The sequence below is a fragment of the Mytilus californianus genome, unplaced genomic scaffold (assembly GCF_021869535.1).
Source record: "Mytilus californianus isolate M0D057914Y unplaced genomic scaffold, xbMytCali1.0.p SCAF_14, whole genome shotgun sequence".
Classification (NCBI taxonomy): domain Eukaryota; kingdom Metazoa; phylum Mollusca; class Bivalvia; order Mytilida; family Mytilidae; genus Mytilus; species Mytilus californianus.
The window spans coordinates 33,822,571-33,849,097 of NW_026262626.1; the positions used below are offsets into that span (position 1 = coordinate 33,822,571).

A 26,527-nucleotide genomic window follows, 5' to 3' on the forward strand; every position below is an offset into this window, starting at 1 on the left:
TCATTCCATTCAGTGCACCTCTAGGAGAAGCATTTGTATGTATTTCCAATAGGGTCTTATGGTAAAAGAAGTCTCCCCGCTGGTGGCCATCTTGGATGATGGATCGGCTTCAAAGTAACAACACTTTGTCAGCACCTCATAAGGAACATGCATGCCATGTTTGGTTTCATTCCATTCAGTGGTTCTCTAAAAAGAAGACATTTGTATGTATTTCCCATAGGGTCCTATGTTAAACTAAGTCCCCCGCTGGCGGCCATCTTGGATGATGGATCGGCTTCAAAGTAACAACACTTTGTCAGCACCTCACAAGGAACATTCATGCCATGTTTGGTTTCATTCCATTGAGTGGTTCTCTAGAAGAAGTTCAAAATGTTAACAACGACGACGACGGACGCCAAGTGATAGAAAAGCTCACTTGAAGGGCCAGGTGAGCTATAAAATAACCAAGTCTAACTACCTGTCATTTTCAGAATATTTGAAAAAAAACAAAATCCTGTGGCCATGCACACCTTCATTATGTGTATGAACATCCTACAAAATAATAATGGTGTACCTCCAAAACTGTAAGAGGAGATAGCCAGACAAACAATGTATCCTAATCCGGACGGATGAACGGACAGGGGTAAATTAATATGCCCCCCCCCGGCATTTTGTCGCGGGGGAATAAAAACAGTTTTATGTCTTTGACACAGAAATGACACTTATCTATGCTATCAAACTGTTAAAACAATACAAATGTTACACTGATTACTGTAAACCAACTTATTTTTGCATTAAGTCTTTTCTGGCCCATTTCGCAGTGATTTAATTTCGTGATTTTCAAATTTACTTGAAGTTAAATAATGAAAGATCCAAGTTTTACATGTTCGCGACGATTTATATTCGCGTTATTTTTCAACTCACAAAGTCACGAAAAATTAGTTGGTTTACAGTATATCTAAAGTTCTTGATGACATGTATATAGCAAAAATATTAAAAGCACAATTTTTCACTAAATTAGCTTTATAATATGATGACAGTAATCGATTACATTAAAAGAGAAAAGCACTTGTAATTTAATCAATTACTTTTTAAAGTAATAGACCCAATCCCAGATAATTTCTAGCACAAAATGATGTTTCTCAAAATTTGGGATTTTTTTAACCATTGACAAAAATTTTACCATAATTTTTATCAAAATTTCACAAAAATTGAAAGGAATTTTCCTTTTATAGATAGAAATATTATGCCTAAACACATTTGAAATCAGTTGAGGCAATCTTGACTTATCATACGACAGAGGAGTGGTGACAGATGGACAGACAGAGTGATTACTATGGGGCACCGCTATCTAGTTGACAGGGTCCCTAATTAACAAAATAGAGTGCAAGATTCAGAAGTTTACTAACAACCAATAATGCCATCAATTAGCTAGTCTAGTATAAGCTCCACAAGCCATTGGGCCATATATTAACTTAAAATATATAGTATTAAGTGTTTGAAACATATGAACTTTACATGGAATGGCGTCAATGCGTAATGCCTTTTTTCATAAAAATATAAAATAAAAATCCCATTTTTATTTTAATCAGACCAGAAGAATCAGAAAAAAACTGACATGATAAGTATGAATATGTAACAGCATCATATTATGTTCAATGTGATCAAGTCTGTAATCTTAATAATCTTCTCAATCTCCTGATCAATGCTTCAACAAATCCATAGTGGGTTCTGTTTTTGCAAAAACTCTGAAAAAGTAGAAAAATTGATAAATAATATGTATATGTAATTACTGTGACTTGATAAGAAGTGAAAAAAAACTTTTGCAGTTCATTCAAAATTCTGACCCCATGTTTCATCAAATCAAACTGTTCAACTGGATACTATGGCTTCATTTATTTTTGTGAGTACCAGTTTTCGTTGATTGAGAACAACTTGCATTTTCTTGGATATTTGATTTTGTTGTTTTGCCAAAGTCTGCATACAACCTTACAGATAAAAGAAGAATGTGTCTAAGGACACAAATGCCTCGGCTCAAGAATGTGTCTGAGGACACAAATGACCCGGCTCAAGCTTTGCAATTTTCCAAGTTATAAAGGGCATAACTCTAGAACAGTAAGCGACTCACTGCCCAAATTAAAACTGTCTGGCAGTTTTGGTTCTTAGCATTGTGTATGAGTTTCATAAAATTTGGTTGAGGCAAACTTAAGTTAGAGAGACGGAAAGACAGACAGAGGGACGGACTGTCAAGGGTAATAGTTAATGCACCCGTTGCCTACGGCTGGGGAATAAAAAATTCCAATTCATTGAACATTTCAATTTGTGGTCTGCCTCGTATCTTGACTTACATCTAGAAATTGACACTGAGGATCACTTTACGACAAGAGTTTATTTCAGCTTCTTATTGCGAACTTTTCATTTCTATGTAGCAGCATTTTAGTAAGGCCTGCATATGGAGTATATATCTCCCAGTTAATACTGTTGAAGAGCTTGTATATCCTATCATGATTTTCCTGCTGCTAACAAAGAAGCTATTAGCCCTCACACACAATAATTTTGTATTGTATTTCTTTCAGACAATAAATTCAAATTAAAAAAATCGCACCTGCTTTATCTCAAAAAGATTTTTACAGAGTAGTGTTTTACTTTTGGGACAAATTATATCAAAATTATACAAAAGTCTGTAATTCAAAACCTGATTGTTCTGTTATAAATTAGGCCATTAGTTATCTTGAATGAATTGTTTCACATTTTTCATCTCCAAGCTTTTTATAGCCGCCTATACATTATGGTTTTTTCCCATTGTTGAAGGATGTATAGTAATTGCTTACATCCACTTCATCTGAAAACTGGTGGATCATACCTATCAACCTATGAAAATGAAAATGCAGGTCATGACCTACATTGAAGAAGAAAATCATAGGTCATAACGCGTACAAACTTTTTTCAGGTGAATTTAAGTATTGAGAGGACATTTTTTTTATATTTTAATCGAACAGTTTCCAAAACATATTCACATGGTTAAGTATTAACTGAATATAATTTAAAACTTTAATTTAATTTTTTCATTGCATTTATAAACCATTGAAATATTAATGTATGATACTATATCAATTCAAGCCAAGCCATACCCCCTCTTATTGTTTCTTTCATAGTTTTAAATCAATCCACAAGCCACCCGTTTCACAGTATATACTGACTTAGTTCTAAAGGTCATAGAATTTGATGTAGCCTTTGTTGTTGAAAGGCTGGAAATGTTTGAAAATAGGGTCAAAATCACACATTTCGATTCTGTTTGAGGAAAAAATGAGCCTGGTGACCCCCTTTTTCTTTGAATTATTGGGATTCAGCATAAAAAGATCTAAAAAGTATGTGAAAATAAAAAATCTACTGGGATTCATTAGTGGGGTGTGCTACGTTAAGGCTATATAGAATTAATATACAGCTTTACTTTATTTTCTATCTGGAGGTAGTTGATATTAGAATACATAATTTTAAATTTAAGTATTTAAAGGAAATACGATGAGGTTTTTTTTTTAATGACCTTGACTACACATGAGGGTCTTGCATGGTTGGTAAAGGAAATAGAGATGAAAAACAGACCAAAACGCAAACACTTAACATTGACCAATTAACCTTGAAAATAAGGTCAAGGTCAGATGAAACTTGTCAGACTGACATGTACCCATAACAATCATTCTATACACCACATTCTCTCTGTGTGTTGTCATTCTTAGCATTGTTTATGAGTTTCATAAAATTTTAATGAGACAAACTTAAGTTTAGAGTGCGGAAACCGAAAAATTTGCAATTATCAAAGTAAAAAAGGGGCATAACTCTAGAACGATAAATGACTCGCTGCCCAAATTGAATTCTGTCTACGAGTTTTGGTTCTTACCATTGTTATGAGTTTCATAAAATGATGAGTAAAACTTTGTTAGAGTGTGGAAACGAAAATTGGACGGAAAGACGGACAGACCATCATGGGTAGCACTTAATGCCCTCATTGCCTATGGCGGGGGCATAAAAAACTTTTTTTTTTTCAAGCAGTCACTGAACCATGTAAATAAGGTCAAGTTCAATGCAAACAAGCATTGTGAGTATTGCATGGCAATACATAGTCCCCTACCCGTTAAAAATTCATTGTAATGGAAAGAAATTCTAATCTATAACTTGTCATCGTGTAAACTACATAAAAATATCAAGTCAAAATCTTCAAGCATGACAAAAAAACCGTTGAAAACAGATTATTTAAGTGAATTTTCTATGTCCAAAGACCATAACTTTGCACAAAATTATCAGACTGGAACAAAATTCCAACTTGATCTGTAACTTGTCATGATATAACTATATACTAATTATCAAATAATATCTTCAAGAATGACAAACAAACCTACCACTAAATTCTTCAAACAATTTACCAAAGAAAAGGAAAAAAATCCAAAATGTCATTTTGTCTTTTAAAAAATGAGTTATTTCCCTTTGAACAGAAATCTACTGATTAATAAGTATTTCATCAAAAATTTAATTCTAGGGAAAGGGCTTTAACTGAACAAGGAGAAAAGCTAAAGTCGTGAAAATTGAACTTGAACTGTAACTTGTCATGATAAATCAATAAACCAAATATCAAATCACTATCTTCAAGCACGAAGAAAAAAAGTCTGGAAAACTGATTTGCGGCACTGACTGATGGACAGACAGACAGACAGACAGACGGACAGAGTGCAAACCTAAAGTCCCTTCGACTTCGTCGGTAGGGGACTAATAAGACAGACGGAAACTTTGTAACATAAGGTATCCCCACACAAGGTATTAAGCATCCAGGTCTTCTACCTTCTGAAATATAAACCTTTAAACAAATAGTTTGTGCCACCACCACCGCCAATACCTATGTCTTGATACTGTAACTTTTGTTGCAGGCCACATAATGCCAAAATGAGACATTATTACAGAATATCTATCAAATAAAGATGTAAATGCTTTACTTTTATACACTTTGACAAATTGATACCAGCAAACATTTTTGGGAAGTTGCCAAAGTACAGAATCTACATTTACTTAAACCATTGTCGTGACGTCAGCCTATTCATTTACCATGGATTCTTTTTCTAAAATCAACGTTCCTAAATCTGTCGCTGAAATGGACTCACCAAATTATATTCAATTGTTTCCTTTGTGTGCCTAATTTCATTATGTTAGAATTGGCTAATTTATTGATTTCTGTTCACTAATGGAATTAATTTAAAAACTTACCCCTATTTTTTTAAATTTTTATATGCCTTCACTGGGAATCGAACCCCTCCCTGAAATCTGTTCAAGTGTGACTGACATTAACACATCAACGAAACCTCTCAGCTACCAATGGGTTGCAATTTCAATGTCTATTTTATATATATAAATGAACATGTGATACACATAAGTACAAAGGACACACAGGGTTTGTACCTTTATGTATACATAATACACAATCGTATAGTATAAGTTGGTAGCCGAGATGTTAACACGGTTAAGATCAATGAGTTAAAGAGTCAAGTTAAAGGTAGAGACTTGTCGGTTTAGGTTCAAATCCCTTTATTCTCTATGTTGTCCCTTTTCTTTAGTTTTTCCGCATTTCTTATTTTCGTATGTTATTGTTGAAATTTTTTGTAATAATAGCAGGTTTTCAGATTCATTTTTAGATTATTATTGGCTATTTCACATATTTGAAAAGAACATGATTACATTCAATTTGTCCATTTTTGTTTTATAAATCTAGTATTCTTTCACCTTTTTTACTCAGATCTTAACAAATGTTTATTCGCAAATCCCTATGCGAGTAAATCATGATATGCCTAGAATTAGGCTTCTTGCTAGAAATTTTGGTAGCATACTGGATTTGAACCTTATTATATTTACTTAGAAATAAGTTCGAATATGTCTTATTTTGTAAATAACAGATGATATCCAGATGCCTAATAATTTAAAGACAGACGTGTTATGTCATATTTGTATTTCTCTAACCAATTAAATGTGAACTTAGATTTATTAATGCATCGTTGAACATGATAACATGGTTATTTAAAATCACTTACAATACCTTCCAATTAAGAAAAGGCTTAAATTTTGAAAAGACATCACAATAGTTTACTTTAGAGATACAAGTATATGTTAGCACATACTTACAACTTCTCGTCCAATCAAATTGCTTATATTTGCCTTCTAATTTTTATAGTACATACTTTTCCCGTGTACCAAGTAACTACGCATGAATGACCACAAGGGTAAGATTTCATTGTATCGTAATCAAGATATTTAAAACAAAAATTGCCACTGGCTATTTTGAAATAAAATACTGTGTTCCAAATTAAATTAAATAGTTTGTAATTAGTTTTCACGTTGATTTTTAAATATCCTGCTATTAAAATCTTTGGATCTAAAATATGTTTTTGACAATTGCAAATTTTTTCATTTAAATAAAGGGTAATACATATAGTTCTTTATACCTTGATTAGAGTACAACGATATCTTAAAATTATGATAATGTATCATCCATGCAATTACTTTGTACACAAAAAAGTGTGTACTATGAAACCTTGTGAAGGGAAATTAAAGCAACTTGGTGATAATTTTTTAAACTTTCTTAAGGAAGGTGATCTATTTCGTCATGAATTGATTGATTTATTGATTATTGGTTGCTTAATTTCCAGTGGCAAATATTTCATGCATGTTCAGGACTATGTCATGAATTGAAAAACTGTGATTATGTCTGAAGATAATGTGCCACCTATATATATATATATATATAAACATATTCTGATAAATCTTTTAGTTTTTACTTTGAAATAATTAAAAAAAATCGATCAGAGATTATGGGTTTTGTGTTTTGTGTTTTTTTTTTTTATTATTTCAAAGTAAAAACTAAAAGATTTATCAGAATATGTTTATATATATATATAGGTGGCACATTATCTTCAGACATAATCACAGTTTTTCAATTCATGACATGTCCTGAACATGCATGAAATATTTGCCACTGAACATTAAGCAACCAATAATCAATAAATCAATCAATTCATGACGAAATAGATCACCTTCTTTAAGAAAGTTTAAAAAATTATCACCAAGTTGCTTTAATTTTCCTTCACAAGGTTTCATAGTACACACTTTTCTGTGTACAAAGTAATTGCATGGATGATACATTATCATAATGTTAAGATATCGTTGTACTCTAATCCATATGTATTACCCTTTATTTAAATGATAAAATTTGCAATTGTCAAAAACATTTTTTAGATCCAAAGATTTTAATAGCAGGATATTTAAAAATCAACGTGAAAACTTATTACAAACTATTTAATTTAATTTGGAACACAGCATTTTATTTCAAAATAGCCAGTGGCAATTTATGTTTTAAATATCTTGATTACGATACAATGAAATCTTACCCTTGTGGTCATTCATGCGTAGTTACTTAGTACACAGGAAAAGTATGTACTATGAAAATTAGAAGGCAAATATAACCAATTTGATTGGACGAGAAGTTGTAAGTATGTGCTAATGATTGGTTGTATTCAAGAATTAGTTTCATTGTCAGTGCAATGTTTATAATTGATGCATGACTTCCTTTTTGGGCATGTCACTTATGGATTAGTTTTAGTGATGTAAGGACTTTCTTATCATTTGGGAAATATTTAAAAGAACAAGCATTCTGAAAGTATTGCATGGCAATACATTGTCCCCTACCGGGTAAAAATTCATTTTATTGGAACAAAATGTTAACTTGTTCTATAACTTGTCATGGTGTAAACAAAAAGTAAATATCATGTCAATATCTTCAAGCATGACTAAAAACAGTGTGGAAAACTGATTATATGAGTGAAAAAAACATTAGATATGATAAATAGTTCTCTAAAATTAGATATGATGTAATACAGTGTATATCTATTTTCAAATTATAATCAAATATAATTAATAGTTCCAAATATTTTTTCTTTCATTTTTCACAAACTAATATAGATTTGTAACTTATCTATAAAATGTCAACAACTTTTATCTACACAAGAAGAACATGACTTTTCATTGTAGTAAAACACCGCTTTATATCAATATACATACTTACACCAGCAGCTACCATCTTTTCATTCTGGAGTCGAGGGCCTTATGAAATCACATATTTTACAATGATACTAGTGAGTAGATTTACAAAACTTCGTTAATGAGCTCCGTGATACAATTAGTCAGCCAAAATAAATTTTCAATAGACCAATTAAAAGATTACTCGAGTTGTAAATATGTGCTAAATTGGATAGTCTATGAAAAGGTATATACTATGAAATTAAGAGCTCGGGGCAAGCCCCTCGCTCTAAATTTCATAGTATATACCTTTCCATAGACTAACCTAGACTAAGAGAATGATAATCCCTTTCTTCATGATTAAGTAGGAGCGTTAGTGAGTACTTATCATGAAGTAAGGGATAATCGTTCTCTTACATACAAACTTAGAATATTGTAAAGTGCTCAAGGCTCAAATGATCTATGTCTAGGTTAGTCTATGGAAAGGTATATACTATGAAATTTAGAGCGAGGGGCTTGCCCCGAGCTCTTAATTTCATAGTATATACCTTTCCATAGACTATCCAATTTAGCACATATTTACAACTCGAATCTTTTAATTGGTCTATTGATAGTTTATTTTGGCTGACTACTTGTATCACAGGTGTTTGTAAAACGGAGCTCATTAACGAAGTTTTGTAAATCTACTCACTAGTATCATTGTTAAATATGTGATTTCAAAATGCCCTTCACTCCAGAATGAAAAGATGATAGCTGCTCGTGTAAGTATGTATACTGATATAAAGCGGTGTTTTACTATACATGTTCTTCTTACTTGGTAAGATGACAAAATAAATTGACCAAAAGCAGGCAATAATTAAATTGCAGTGGAAGCTTTACATGTTTTGAAAACATTTTTTAATTTCACAGTAAAACTAAAGCTATAATAAATTTGAAACATATAGATAGTTTGTCACAATAGATATAGTCTAGCAGATAGGCATTAAAAAGCAACTACCAATAGATCAGAGATTATAGGTTTTGTGTTTTGTGTTTTTTTTTTTTATTATTTCAAAGTAAAAACTAAAAGATTTATCAGAATATGTTTATATATATATATAGGTGGCACATTATCTTCAGACATAATCACAGTTTTTCAATTCATGACATGTCCTGAACATGCATGAAATATTTGCCACTGAACATTAAGCAACCAATAATCAATAAATCAATCAATTCATGACGAAATAGATCACCTTCTTTAAGAAATTTAAAAAGTTATCACCAAGTTGCTTTAATTTTCCTTCACAAGGTTTCATAGTACACACTTTTCTGTGTACAAAGTAATTGCATGGATGATACATTATCATAATGTTAAGATATCGTTGTACTCTAATCCATATGTATTACCCTTTATTTAAATGATAAAATTTGCAATTGTCAAAAACATTTTTTAGATCCAAAGATTTTAATAGCAGGATATTTAAAAATCAACGTGAAAACTTATTACAAACTATTTAATTTAATTTGGAACACAGCATTTTATTTCAAAATAGCCAGTGGCAATTTATGTTTTAAATATCTTGATTACGATACAATGAAATCTTACCCTTGTGGTCATTCATGCGTAGTTACTTAGTACACAGGAAAAGTATGTACTATGAAAATTAGAAGGCAAATATAAGCAATTTGATTGGACGAGAAGTTGTAAGTATGTGCTAATGATTGGTTGTATTCAAGAATTAGTTTCATTGTCAGTGCAATGTTTATAATTGATGCATGACTTCCTTTTTGGGCATGTCACTTATGGATTAGTTTTAGTGATGTAAGGACTTTCTTATCATTTGGGAAATATTTAAAAGAACAAGCATTCTGAAAGTATTGCATGGCAATACATTGTCCCCTACCGGGTAAAAATTCATTTTATTGGAACAAAATGTTAACTTGTTCTATAACTTGTCATGGTGTAAACAAAAAGTAAATATCATGTCAATATCTTCAAGCATGACTAAAAACAGTGTGGAAAACTGATTATATGAGTGAAAAAAACATTAGATATGATAAATAGTTCTCTAAAATTAGATATGATGTAATACAGTGTATATCTATTTTCAAATTATAATCAAATATAATTAATAGTTCCAAATATTTTTTCTTTCATTTTTCACAAACTAATATAGATTTGTAACTTATCTATAAAATGTCAACAACTTTTATCTACACAAGAAGAACATGACTTTTCATTGTAGTAAAACACCGCTTTATATCAATATACATACTTACACCAGCAGCTACCATCTTTTCATTCTGGAGTCGAGGGCCTTATGAAATCACATATTTTACAATGATACTAGTGAGTAGATTTACAAAACTTCGTTAATGAGCTCCGTGATACAATTAGTCAGCCAAAATAAATTTTCAATAGACCAATTAAAAGATTACTCGAGTTGTAAATATGTGCTAAATTGGATAGTCTATGAAAAGGTATATACTATGAAATTAAGAGCTCGGGGCAAGCCCCTCGCTCTAAATTTCATAGTATATACCTTTCCATAGACTAACCTAGACTAAGAGAATGATAATCCCTTTCTTCATGATTAAGTAGGAGCGTTAGTGAGTACTTATCATGAAGTAAGGGATAATCGTTCTCTTACATACAAACTTAGAATATTGTAAAGTGCTCAAGGCTCAAATGATCTATGTCTAGGTTAGTCTATGGAAAGGTATATACTATGAAATTTAGAGCGAGGGGCTTGCCCCGAGCTCTTAATTTCATAGTATATACCTTTCCATAGACTATCCAATTTAGCACATATTTACAACTCGAATCTTTTAATTGGTCTATTGATAGTTTATTTTGGCTGACTACTTGTATCACAGGTGTTTGTAAAACGGAGCTCATTAACGAAGTTTTGTAAATCTACTCACTAGTATCATTGTTAAATATGTGATTTCAAAATGCCCTTCACTCCAGAATGAAAAGATGATAGCTGCTCGTGTAAGTATGTATACTGATATAAAGCGGTGTTTTACTATACATGTTCTTCTTACTTGGTAAGATGACAAAATAAATTGACCAAAAGCAGGCAATAATTAAATTGCAGTGGAAGCTTTACATGTTTTGAAAACATTTTTTAATTTCACAGTAAAACTAAAGCTATAATAAATTTGAAACATATAGATAGTTTGTCACAATAGATATAGTCTAGCAGATAGGCATTAAAAAGCAACTACCAATAGATCAGAGATTATAGGTTTTGTGTTTTGTGTTTTTTTTTTTTATTATTTCAAAGTAAAAACTAAAAGATTTATCAGAATATGTTTATATATATATATAGGTGGCACATTATCTTCAGACATAATCACAGTTTTTCAATTCATGACATGTCCTGAACATGCATGAAATATTTGCCACTGAACATTAAGCAACCAATAATCAATAAATCAATCAATTCATGACGAAATAGATCACCTTCTTTAAGAAATTTAAAAAGTTATCACCAAGTTGCTTTAATTTTCCTTCACAAGGTTTCATAGTACACACTTTTCTGTGTACAAAGTAATTGCATGGATGATACATTATCATAATGTTAAGATATCGTTGTACTCTAATCCATATGTATTACCCTTTATTTAAATGATAAAATTTGCAATTGTCAAAAACATTTTTTAGATCCAAAGATTTTAATAGCAGGATATTTAAAAATCAACGTGAAAACTTATTACAAACTATTTAATTTAATTTGGAACACAGCATTTTATTTCAAAATAGCCAGTGGCAATTTATGTTTTAAATATCTTGATTACGATACAATGAAATCTTACCCTTGTGGTCATTCATGCGTAGTTACTTAGTACACAGGAAAAGTATGTACTATGAAAATTAGAAGGCAAATATAAGCAATTTGATTGGACGAGAAGTTGTAAGTATGTGCTAATGATTGGTTGTATTCAAGAATTAGTTTCATTGTCAGTGCAATGTTTATAATTGATGCATGACTTCCTTTTTGGGCATGTCACTTATGGATTAGTTTTAGTGATGTAAGGACTTTCTTATCATTTGGGAAATATTTAAAAGAACAAGCATTCTGAAAGTATTGCATGGCAATACATTGTCCCCTACCGGGTAAAAATTCATTTTATTGGAACAAAATGTTAACTTGTTCTATAACTTGTCATGGTGTAAACAAAAAGTAAATATCATGTCAATATCTTCAAGCATGACTAAAAACAGTGTGGAAAACTGATTATATGAGTGAAAAAAACATTAGATATGATAAATAGTTCTCTAAAATTAGATATGATGTAATACAGTGTATATCTATTTTCAAATTATAATCAAATATAATTAATAGTTCCAAATATTTTTTCTTTCATTTTTCACAAACTAATATAGATTTGTAACTTATCTATAAAATGTCAACAACTTTTATCTACACAAGAAGAACATGACTTTTCATTGTAGTAAAACACCGCTTTATATCAATATACATACTTACACCAGCAGCTACCATCTTTTCATTCTGGAGTCGAGGGCCTTATGAAATCACATATTTTACAATGATACTAGTGAGTAGATTTACAAAACTTCGTTAATGAGCTCCGTGATACAATTAGTCAGCCAAAATAAATTTTCAATAGACCAATTAAAAGATTACTCGAGTTGTAAATATGTGCTAAATTGGATAGTCTATGAAAAGGTATATACTATGAAATTAAGAGCTCGGGGCAAGCCCCTCGCTCTAAATTTCATAGTATATACCTTTCCATAGACTAACCTAGACTAAGAGAATGATAATCCCTTTCTTCATGATTAAGTAGGAGCGTTAGTGAGTACTTATCATGAAGTAAGGGATAATCGTTCTCTTACATACAAACTTAGAATATTGTAAAGTGCTCAAGGCTCAAATGATCTATGTCTAGGTTAGTCTATGGAAAGGTATATACTATGAAATTTAGAGCGAGGGGCTTGCCCCGAGCTCTTAATTTCATAGTATATACCTTTCCATAGACTATCCAATTTAGCACATATTTACAACTCGAATCTTTTAATTGGTCTATTGATAGTTTATTTTGGCTGACTACTTGTATCACAGGTGTTTGTAAAACGGAGCTCATTAACGAAGTTTTGTAAATCTACTCACTAGTATCATTGTTAAATATGTGATTTCAAAATGCCCTTCACTCCAGAATGAAAAGATGATAGCTGCTCGTGTAAGTATGTATACTGATATAAAGCGGTGTTTTACTATACATGTTCTTCTTACTTGGTAAGATGACAAAATAAATTGACCAAAAGCAGGCAATAATTAAATTGCAGTGGAAGCTTTACATGTTTTGAAAACATTTTTTAATTTCACAGTAAAACTAAAGCTATAATAAATTTGAAACATATAGATAGTTTGTCACAATAGATATAGTCTAGCAGATAGGCATTAAAAAGCAACTACCAATAGATCAGAGATTATAGGTTTTGTGTTTTGTGTTTTTTTTTTTTATTATTTCAAAGTAAAAACTAAAAGATTTATCAGAATATGTTTATATATATATATAGGTGGCACATTATCTTCAGACATAATCACAGTTTTTCAATTCATGACATGTCCTGAACATGCATGAAATATTTGCCACTGAACATTAAGCAACCAATAATCAATAAATCAATCAATTCATGACGAAATAGATCACCTTCTTTAAGAAATTTAAAAAGTTATCACCAAGTTGCTTTAATTTTCCTTCACAAGGTTTCATAGTACACACTTTTCTGTGTACAAAGTAATTGCATGGATGATACATTATCATAATGTTAAGATATCGTTGTACTCTAATCCATATGTATTACCCTTTATTTAAATGATAAAATTTGCAATTGTCAAAAACATTTTTTAGATCCAAAGATTTTAATAGCAGGATATTTAAAAATCAACGTGAAAACTTATTACAAACCATTTAATTTAATTTGGAACACAGCATTTTATTTCAAAATAGCCAGTGGCAATTTATGTTTTAAATATCTTGATTACGATACAATGAAATCTTACCCTTGTGGTCATTCATGCGTAGTTACTTAGTACACAGGAAAAGTATGTACTATGAAAATTAGAAGGCAAATATAAGCAATTTGATTGGACGAGAAGTTGTAAGTATGTGCTAATGATTGGTTGTATTCAAGAATTAGTTTCATTGTCAGTGCAATGTTTATAATTGATGCATGACTTCCTTTTTGGGCATGTCACTTATGGATTAGTTTTAGTGATGTAAGGACTTTCTTATCATTTGGGAAATATTTAAAAGAACAAGCATTCTGAAAGTATTGCATGGCAATACATTGTCCCCTACCGGGTAAAAATTCATTTTATTGGAACAAAATGTTAACTTGTTCTATAACTTGTCATGGTGTAAACAAAAAGTAAATATCATGTCAATATCTTCAAGCATGACTAAAAACAGTGTGGAAAACTGATTATATGAGTGAAAAAAACATTAGATATGATAAATAGTTCTCTAAAATTAGATATGATGTAATACAGTGTATATCTATTTTCAAATTATAATCAAATATAATTAATAGTTCCAAATATTTTTTCTTTCATTTTTCACAAACTAATATAGATTTGTAACTTATCTATAAAATATCAACAACTTTTATCTACACAAGAAGAACATGACTTTTCATTGTAGTAAAACACCGCTTTATATCAATATACATACTTACACCAGCAGCTACCATCTTTTCATTCTGGAGTCGAGGGCCTTATGAAATCACATATTTTACAATGATACTAGTGAGTAGATTTACAAAACTTCGTTAATGAGCTCCGTGATACAATTAGTCAGCCAAAATAAATTTTCAATAGACCAATTAAAAGATTACTCGAGTTGTAAATATGTGCTAAATTGGATAGTCTATGAAAAGGTATATACTATGAAATTAAGAGCTCGGGGCAAGCCCCTCGCTCTAAATTTCATAGTATATACCTTTCCATAGACTAACCTAGACTAAGAGAATGATAATCCCTTTCTTCATGATTAAGTAGGAGCGTTAGTGAGTACTTATCATGAAGTAAGGGATTATCGTTCTCTTACATACAAACTTAGAATATTGTAAAGTGCTCAAGGCTCAAATGATCTATGTCTAGGTTAGTCTATGGAAAGGTATATACTATGAAATTTAGAGCGAGGGGCTTGCCCCGAGCTCTTAATTTCATAGTATATACCTTTCCATAGACTATCCAATTTAGCACATATTTACAACTCGAATCTTTTAATTGGTCTATTGATAGTTTATTTTGGCTGACTACTTGTATCACAGGTGTTTGTAAAACGGAGCTCATTAACGAAGTTTTGTAAATCTACTCACTAGTATCATTGTTAAATATGTGATTTCAAAATGCCCTTCACTCCAGAATGAAAAGATGATAGCTGCTCGTGTGAGTATGTATACTGATATAAAGCGGTGTTTTACTATACATGTTCTTCTTACTTGGTAAGATGACAAAATAAATTGACCAAAAGCAGGCAATAATTAAATTGCAGTGGAAGCTTTACATGTTTTGAAAACATTTTTTAATTTCACAGTAAAACTAAAGCTATAATAAATTTGAAACATATAGATAGTTTGTCACAATAGATATAGTCTAGCAGATAGGCATTAAAAAGCAACTACCCCGGTACCAATAGATCAGAGATTAAAGGTTTTGTGTTTTGTGTTTTTTTTTTTTATTATTTCAAAGTAAAAACTAAAAGATTTATCAGAATATGTTTATATATATATATAGGTGGCACATTATCTTCAGACATAATCACAGTTTTTCAATTCATGACATGTCCTGAACATGCATGAAATATTTGCCACTGAACATTAAGCAACCAATAATCAATAAATCAATCAATTCATGACGAAATAGATCACCTTCTTTAAGAAATTTAAAAAGTTATCACCAAGTTGCTTTAATTTTCCTTCACAAGGTTTCATAGTACACACTTTTCTGTGTACAAAGTAATTGCATGGATGATACATTATCATAATGTTAAGATATCGTTGTACTCTAATCCATATGTATTACCCTTTATTTAAATGATAAAATTTGCAATTGTCAAAAACATTTTTTAGATCCAAAGATTTTAATAGCAGGATATTTAAAAATCAACGTGAAAACTTATTACAAACTATTTAATTTAATTTGGAACACAGCATTTTATTTCAAAATAGCCAGTGGCAATTTATGTTTTAAATATCTTGATTACGATACAATGAAATCTTACCCTTGTGGTCATTCATGCGTAGTTACTTAGTACACAGGAAAAGTATGTACTATGAAAATTAGAAGGCAAATATAAGCAATTTGATTGGACGAGAAGTTGTAAGTATGTGCTTATGATTAGTTGTATTCAAGAATTAGTTTCATTGTCAGTGCAATGTTTATAATTGATGCATGACTTCCTTTTTGGGCATGTCACTTATGGATTAGTTTTAGTGATGTAAGGACTTTCTTATCATTTGGGAAATATTTAAAAGAACAAGCATTCTGAAAGTATTGCATGGCAATACATTGTCCCCTACCGGGTAAAAATTCATTTTATTGGAACAAAATGTTAACTTGTTCTATAACTTGTCATGGTGTAAACAAAAAGTAAATATCATGTCAATATCTTCAAGCATGACTAAAAACAGTGTGGAAAACTGATTATATGAGTGAAAAAAACATTAGATATGATAAATAGTTCTCTAAAATTAGATATGATGTAATACAGTGTATATCTATTTTCAAATTATAATCAAATATAATTAATAGTTCCAAATATTTTTTCTTTCATTTTTCACAAACTAATATAGATTTGTAACTTATCTATAAAATGTCAACAACTTTTATCTACACAAGAAGAACATGACTTTTCATTGTAGTAAAACACCGCTTTATATCAATATACATACTTACACCAGCAGCTACCATCTTTTCATTCTGGAGTCGAGGGCCTTATGAAATCACATATTTTACAATGATACTAGTGAGTAGATTTACAAAACTTCGTTAATGAGCTCCGTGATACAATTAGTCAGCCAAAATAAATTTTCAATAGACCAATTAAAAGATTACTCGAGTTGTAAATATGTGCTAAATTGGATAGTCTATGAAAAGGTATATACTATGAAATTAAGAGCTCGGGGCAAGCCCCTCGCTCTAAATTTCATAGTATATACCTTTCCATAGACTAACCTAGACTAAGAGAATGATAATCCCTTTCTTCATGATTAAGTAGGAGCGTTAGTGAGTACTTATCATGAAGTAAGGGATTATCGTTCTCTTACATACAAACTTAGAATATTGTAAAGTGCTCAAGGCTCAAATGATCTATGTCTAGGTTAGTCTATGGAAAGGTATATACTATGAAATTTAGAGCAAGGGGCTTGCCCCGAGCTCTTAATTTCATAGTATATACCTTTCCATAGACTATCCAATTTAGCACATATTTACAACTCGAATCTTTTAATTGGTCTATTGATAGTTTATTTTGGCTGACTACTTGTATCACAGGTGTTTGTAAAACGGAGCTCATTAACGAAGTTTTGTAAATCTACTCACTAGTATCATTGTTAAATATGTGATTTCAAAAGGCCCTTCACTCCAGAATGAAAAGATGATAGCTGCTCGTGTAAGTATGTATACTGATATAAAGCGGTGTTTTACTATACATGTTCTTCTTACTTGGTAAGATGACAAAATAAATTGACCAAAAGCAGGCAATAATTAAATTGCAGTGGAAGCTTTACATGTTTTGAAAACATTTTTTAATTTCACAGTAAAACTAAAGCTATAATAAATTTGAAACATATAGATAGTTTGTCACAATAGATATAGTCTAGCAGATATGCATTAAAAAGCAACTACCAATAGATCAGAGATTATAGGTTTTGTGTTTTGTGTTTTTTTTTTTTATTATTTCAAAGTAAAAACTAAAAGATTTATCAGAATATGTTTATATATATATATAGGTGGCACATTATCTTCAGACATAATCACAGTTTTTCAATTCATGACATGTCCTGAACATGCATGAAATATTTGCCACTGAACATTAAGCAACCAATAATCAATAAATCAATCAATTCATGACGAAATAGATCACCTTCTTTAAGAAAGTTTAAAAAATTATCACCAAGTTGCTTTAATTTTCCTTCACAAGGTTTCATAGTACACACTTTTCTGTGTACAAAGTAATTGCATGGATGATACATTATCATAATGTTAAGATATCGTTGTACTCTAATCCATATGTATTACCCTTTATTTAAATGATAAAATTTGCAATTGTCAAAAACATTTTTTAGATCCAAAGATTTTAATAGCAGGATATTTAAAAATCAACGTGAAAACTTATTACAAACTATTTAATTTAATTTGGAACACAGCATTTTATTTCAAAATAGCCAGTGGCAATTTATGTTTTAAATATCTTGATTACGATACAATGAAATCTTACCCTTGTGGTCATTCATGCGTAGTTACTTAGTACACAGGAAAAGTATGTACTATGAAAATTAGAAGGCAAATATAAGCAATTTGATTGGACGAGAAGTTGTAAGTATGTGCTAATGATTAGTTGTAATCAAGAATTAGTTTCATTGTCAGTGCAATGTTTATAATAGATGCATGACTTCCTTTTTGGGCATGTCACTTATGGATTAGTTTTAGTGATGTAAGGACTTTCTTATCATTTGGGAAATATTTAAAAGAACAAGCATTCTGAAAGTATTGCATGGCAATACATTGTCCCCTACCGGGTAAAAATTCATTTTATTGGAACAAAATGTTAACTTGTTCTATAACTTGTCATGGTGTAAACAAAAAGTAAATATCATGTCAATATCTTCAAGCATGACTAAAAACAGTGTGGGAAACTGATTATATGAGTGAAAAAAACATTAGATATGATAAATAGTTCTCTAAAATTAGATATGATGTAATACAGTGTATATCTATTTTCAAATTATAATCAAATATAATTAATAGTTCCAAATATTTTTTCTTTCATTTTTCACAAACTAATATAGATTTGTAACTTATCTATAAAATGTCAACAACTTTTATCTACACAATGTAATGTATTGAAATATAACATTAATACAAATATGTAGAAAGTCTTATAACAACAACACTGGAGGGACTGCTGCAGAAAATTTATTGATCGACATGTTTCGGTGCCTAGGGCACCGTCATCAGGATACAAATAATACATTGAACATACTTAAGTGTACAATCGGGTTGTCTTGTGACAACGTCATAGTATAGTAGTTGTTATGAAAGGGAAGTAATAGTGAAAGTATAAATAGAAAATGTATATAAATAGATTGTCAACATGAAAATGAAAGTAAATTAAAATTGTTTGTATATCAACTCTGTGTTATTATTGTCTCAGCTAAAAATGTTATAAATAGAATGTACAAACACATGTCTGTCCCATAGTTCTTCCGGTAGCTCATCTAAACATATGGTTTCATCACTGCTGCTTGTTGTCAGGTCTATGTAGTCTTCCTGAGTAAGGTCCATGACATAACCGTAATCGTTTGTTATGTATTGCGGAGTGTTATTTAAAGAAGAGTCGGAATCCGACAGGTACAGGTCTTGTTCCAAATCACTTGTTGAGGGTTTTTTCGGTTTTGAGGTGGATGATTGAAAACACCTACATTCAGGACAATACCAGCTAAATCACCGTATGAGTATCACCAATCATCCACCTCAAAACCGAAAAAACCCTCAACAAGTGATTTGGAACAAGACCTGTACCTGTCGGATTCCGACTCTTCTTTAAATAACACTCCGCAATACATAACAAACGATTACGGTTATGTCATGGACCTTACTCAGGAAGACTACATAGACCTGACAACAAGCAGCAGTGATGAAACCATATGTTTAGATGAGCTACCGGAAGAACTATGGGACAGACATGTGTTTGTACATTCTATTTATAACATTTTTAGCTGAGACAATAATAACACAGAGTTGATATACAAACAATTTTAATTTACTTTCATTTTCATGTTGACAATCTATTTATATACATTTTCTATTTATACTTTCACTATTACTTCCCTTTCATAACAACTACTATACTATGACGTTGTCACAAGACAACCCGATTGTACACTTAAGTATGTTCAATGTATTATTTGTATCCTGATGACGGTGCCCTAGGCACCGAAACATGTCGATCAATAAATTTTCTGCAGCAGTCCCTCCAGTGTTGTTGTTATAAGACTTTCTACATTATTGTGTTTCATCATAACGACCCTGCATACCCGAGGTATCCACTCCAGGGACTCTAACTCACTACAGACTCACCAGGCGTTGGTTCACTTTCGTTTGTAATTAATACAAATAGATTATTATCTAAATAAAGGATTTCTCTTCATAATATTTTTATATATATATATAACATTCAGAAAATAAGTTTATACTAAATAACAAACAAACCTGCCAAAAAATTCTTCAAATAATTTAACAAAGAATGTCTTTTAAAAAATGAGTTATCTCCCTTTGTACAGAAATATGGTTTAACATAGTACTCTAACATTAGATATGGTCCAGAGTAATGGTTCATAACTCTGGACTAAATCATCAGACCGGAACAAAATTTGAACTTGATCTATAACTTGTCATGATAAAACTATATACCAAATATCAAATCAATATCTTCAAGTACAAGAAAAAAAGTGTGGAAAGCTGATTTGCCCGACTGACGGAGTGCAAACCTAAAGTCCCCTCCGACTTCGTCGGTAGGGGACTAAAAATACATTCTAGATATTAGGTGACACAACAGTACAAAGAAAAGGTAGGAATTGTATATGTTTCCTGATTGCGAGTAAGTATGTAAATCATGTAATATTTTAGTGAGGAATTATCCTTTTTTTATTTACAGTTTAAATCAATTAATACATTTGAGTTACAACTCAATATTATTTCACAACCAATATTTTGGTCTGGCTTTTTACATCAAATACTTTTTCATTATGTCAGGGAAATGTTCAAATAAAATGCCTTTAAAAGTTTTTATTATGTTCAAAACTTAAATTTAAATTCCTGTTTTTTATTTTTATTTTACCGGAGTATTGGAAATAACTATTTTTTATTTTAAAGGAGACATGACACGATTTTCAATTTGTGTTTCAAAATGTTTATCTATACTTAACTTTCCCCAAAAATACATCGATAGCAATATAAGTGTCAACTTTTTAGGAAAATATGTATTTTAATGAGATTTTAATGCAACGATTTATCGACGTGTAAATATGCATATTTCCATCCCGGAAGTCACTCAGAACGAGGCTACTACGTCAGTGGTTACATTCATTCATATTGATATATGGGTACAGCACAAATTTAGTTTCGATTATTATCCAACAAAACGCATGACAGTGATAAACAATGATTATGTGTGATGACGGTGGATTCAACAATATATATAAAAAGAATATTGACATGATATTTTCTGTTTTTTGAATGACACGCAGACTTAGAAGGTGTAAAGATGGGACTTTTTAACAAGCCCAAACTACACTTCTTTCCGCCCACTTTCATAAGGAATCCAGAGTTGGGGTTTCGGGTTCCATGCCATGAGTTCATCATAGGTCACTGGTGTACGGTACAGATGATTGAGTTTCGCAATTTCAGGTATCGTTTGAAGTTGCAAACTTTAGGTGTCACTCCACAATGGGGATTGATAAGATATATAGTGATTAAGCAATATTACTTCATAAGCTCTTTGTGTACATCCTGGATGTTGGTTTTGTCGAGGGCACAGGTGAGATTGGAATATATTATTGTTGTGTACAGTAAAACAGGTACATCTACCTGATCATATATGTTTAATGAATACCTGTAGTACGACCATACAATACCCTATGCACCACCAATTAAATACCCTAACCCGTGTTGATAACTAATAGACAACCTGTATATATATCTTATTTTTATTGCTATTAAGAATATGCAGATATAAAAAGGTTTATAACAGATGCATTTTGTAATTGACTTCTTGAGATGGAAAAGTAATATTCTTCTATGCTTGCTAGTCTATAACTTCATAAGAAATTGTTAGACAAAAGCATAAAAAGCAAACAAGGAAATGATACGAGAATGTGAATCATAAGTCTTTTACATTCTTTTTCTGACACATTCCCTATTTCCATTCTAAATTTTATTATATTGAACATAGAATATAATTATTGACAACTTTTTAGTTGGTAAAGATTCAGATGATGAAAAACATTTCTTTTTAAAATGGAAACTAAATCACACTACAGGTGCCTTCTTAGGCCACACTTAAAAATATTTTGGTTTGCCCAAACCCTACCCAAAGGTAGAGACAGTGAGTAGGTAGGTAGGCATTTTCTTTCTTTTTCGGCAAAGATAAATTGAAGTATAATCCGTTTTTTAGTCTTCATGCCTATCTGATTATAAAAAAAAATTTTCACATCAGGACAATAAAAAGATTTTGAGTAGGCAGCAATTTTCTGGGTAGGTAGGGTTAGGGCAAACAAACATATCCTTTTTTATGGCCTTACCTTTCACCTGGTCAAGTATGCTATAGGTGTCAACATTTAATCACTAAAACAACAGCCTCCAATAAATGTTTTGTATTGTGTAATTTTATACATTAGGTGAGACGTAAATAAAATATTGAATTGAATTGTTTACATAAAAGGGGGAAAGTAATAAAATTGTTAATTGAATATCCTAATGCAGAAATAGTGTGATAAAGGATTAAAAATAAAATAAAAAAAAAAACACTTTGCGAACGCCTAATTTGACTTTTACTATCTTTTTTTTTCTGCTTCTGGCGCACACATAATTATAACATTACTGTAACAGAGAGAAAAAAAAAGAACAATTTGATCATCAATAATTAGAAATTTATATTTTCAATCATGATTGAAAAGTAGTTTTATTTAAATGAAAAAAATGCAGAAAGCGGTCTATTAAATTTATTCATCAGACAACTTGAACCAAATAAGTATGGTAACAATCCGATCGGTATTGACTGAAAAATCGTCGTTTTTGGACTCTTCACATGAAAAATTAATATCCTTTTCTTGGTTATTTTTCACACACAATGTCTTTATAGTTTGTCAGTAATCGGGAAAAGTGCTGTCAATACCGTCCATAGTATATCGACATCGTCCAGTTAAGAGACATTTTCCCAGCTTGTAACCACTGACGTAAGCACGATCACGTGATCGTTATCTAATTAAAAATCATTCTTAATGACAAGCGCTGGATTCTTTGACCAGAAAAATGCTGATTTATCAGGTTTTGACCAGCAAAATTGTACAAAACTGGTTTAAAACTAATATTTATTAATTTAATAAAAAAAATCAAAATAAAAAAAAATCGTGTCATGTCTCCTTTAAAGTTTTTTTTTTTACTCTTTTTGCATTGCTTTGATATTGTTTAATTTTTTAGTATTTTGAAGTTATTAATATTTTCAAAATAACATTCACGTTACCAATTTTACTGCACCAGTAAACTTCAACTTATTTTGAGTTTTTTTTGGTTTCACAATTCAACTTTTAGTCAGTTTCAATCACTGTGTGATAAATCCTTTCAATCTGATAAATGTGCTTTGGGGCAGTTATAACTCATTTATAGAAACTGTTTGTTTTGAAAAAAATCGACCCAAATAATAGGATAATCCCTTACTAAGAACATGATTTACATCCATTCTTCACAATTAAGAGGCATCAAATCCTACAATTTCATTGGTCAAGAGCACTTTGCCATATTCTAATGGATAAGTGTTGATTCATGAAAAACAAACCATTCGCCTTCCGGGCTCATGGTTTCTTTTTCAAGAATCAAAACTTATTCATTGTACTGGTATCTATAATACTGAATTCATCTCTTAAGCCCAAGAACAGTTATTTCTTAGTGCATTTCTTTAAGACAATAAATTCCAACTAAATAAATTGCATCGCTGAGCGCAGCTGGATACGACCCCAGAGGTCCAACTCTGAACAGTTGGGGCAAAAATGGATGCAATATTCGCCCTTGATACAGGTCTGAATTTGGATTGTAATTAAATATTTGACACATAAAAGGTTTCTGACACAGAATAAATGTAGTCAAAGAACTTAGAATTGGTTATATAATTTGAACTTATATTCAATTTTTTGCTTTTGTGCAATACACTTTGCTGTTGCGAATTGACCCCCCCCTCCCCCAACAAAAAAAATTAAAAAATTTACCCCCCTTTTTTTTTGCTTTTGTGCACTACACTATGCTGTTGCGTATTAACCCCCGCCACAACACACACACTTTTTTTTTGCCAAAAAAATAATATTTGAAGAATTTTTCTTTTTAATTTCTGAAATCTGAAATGAGAAAAAATTGACTCTCCCCACAATTTATTTTTACCCCCCCCCCCCCCCCCCCCCCTTTCTTCCCCCAAAATAATTCTTTCCCTCAAGATATGGTCATAATCTTAATTAAAATTTCCAATGGAGTTTGCAACCATTATTACCCATTTAAATTTACCATAGTGCTTACTTAATCTATTCTATAATAGAATTTAAAATATGGTGTCAAATCTTTCATATGGATTTTTTTGTAAAACATTGTATTTGGATTACCTCCCTTACACTGCTTTTAAATTGTCTTAATTGTTCATTAACCATTACTTTATACATAATTTAAAAGCAGTGTAAGGGAGGTAATTCAAATTATTTATTTGAATTACCTCCCTTACACTGCTTTAAATTATGTTTTGTACTAAAATATTTGTCCATTAACCAGGACACCTTGTTTTTCCCCTTAATTCCTAAACGGTTTGAGCCATAACCCCCTAAAGCAAATCCTAACCATCTCTTTGTGGTTTGGAAACTTGTGGTATAATTTCAGAGAGATCTATACACCGTTCCACAAGTTATTGTCTGGAAACTAGAAAAATGCTTATTTTAGGCCCCTTTTTTGCCCCTAATTCCTTAACTGTTGGTACCATAACCCCCAAAATCAATCCCAACCTTCCTTTTGTGGTATTGAACCTTATGGTAAAATTTCATAGAAATCCATTCACTTAAACAAAAGTTATTGTGCGAAAACCAATGTGTCTTCGGACGACGAAGAGGACGACGCCAACGTCATACCAATATACGACCGCAAAAATTTGTTGCGGTCGTATAAAAATCACACTTGGTCTATCACAAAAAAGATTTTCACAGTGTAGTTGTACAAAATTATACAAAAGTCTACCAGCTCTAACTCAAAATATGGACAATTCTATGTTAAGGGGGTCTAATAATTCAGTTTGACAGCTTTAGACATACTAATTTTTGACCTTTTTTAACTGGTCAAAATCACTATGTGATCCCCCTTCTTAATATATATCTTATGCATTAAATATAAAGAAATAAATTTAGAAGTTGTGTGAAAAAAGTTTGCCAGTTGTACACTGTCCGCACCTGGGACTATATTTGTAGACAACCAAAATCAAAGGACGATAACTATGTCCTCAGACCTATGGAACCAAGGATTCCTAGTGATAAAGTTGAAGTCATTCCTTTGAAAGTTTTACAGGCATCAACATCATCTGGTTAAACATTACAAAACATATATGTTGCAGATATGTTCCAATTGAGGTCGCAATAACCCCTTGTCTTTTTGTCAATTGTGATCTCACCAAATTGAGACTTTCCATTGAATATCTACCTGCCATGAGCAACACGAGGAGTGTCAAATGTTGAGCAGAATCTGCTTACCTTTCTGGAGCTTACCTGAGATCACTCCTGGTTTTGGTGGGGTTCATATTGCTGTCTTTAGTTTTTGGTGTAGTGTTTTGTGGACTGTTGATTTGTCTTTTAGCTGTTTTTTTCATTTTTTGCTATGGTGTTGTCAGTTATTCTACTTATGATTTTTGATTGTCCCTTTGGTGTCTTCTACCTCTTTTATTATTAATAATTTATCAAGAAATTTGTATTTTAAATATTAATAAGAGGCTGTCAGAATGACAGCAAACAAGGGCAAACCAATCTCTTTATAGTGGGCAAATTCCGAAAAAAAACAGATCATTCAAAAGGTAAGCAATAAGTTTATCTTAAATATAGGATTTATTCTCCAGCAAAGGGCTAAAACAATGTGATTACTACTGATAAATAACAAGGCTGTTACACAATCTTCTCTGGTGATATACTGAAATTTGCAAAATCACTTATTTTAAAAATTAATAAATTGACAATGATTTTTAACTCCAGATACTACCAATGAAAACCTCTGACACAAGTTTCATAAAATCGTAATGAGAAATACAGATATGAAAGCCATTTCAGTGTAGATATTACATAGAAAGGTGCATAAAAATAAAAATTATTTATTCAGAGCCGATTTTTTATTTTTTAGGTAGATTTGGTGTTAACCTTCGACATAAGCATAACCTCAACAAAATATCAGGTCTGGGCTTATTACTTACTAATTCAAATATTTTACATAAATTCCATTAATTTTTGATGAAATTGTAATCACAA

The 26,527-nt window shown here is 31.0% G+C and overlaps 1 protein-coding gene across 2 annotated transcripts in view; it reads right to left on the bottom strand.

Moving 5' to 3' along the window:
- Window positions 1–1,544: 1,544 nt before the first annotated feature.
- Window positions 1,545–26,527, bottom strand: part of LOC127724640 (nuclear pore complex protein Nup205-like) — a 263,442-nt gene continuing 238,459 nt past the window's right edge. For both annotated transcript variants that reach the window (XM_052231664.1, XM_052231663.1), the window contains one exon: window positions 1,545–1,727. In XM_052231664.1, the coding sequence (XP_052087624.1) occupies window positions 1,644–1,727 (84 nt within the window). In that variant the 3' untranslated portion in view covers window positions 1,545–1,643. The remainder of the gene's footprint in view (window positions 1,728–26,527) is intronic.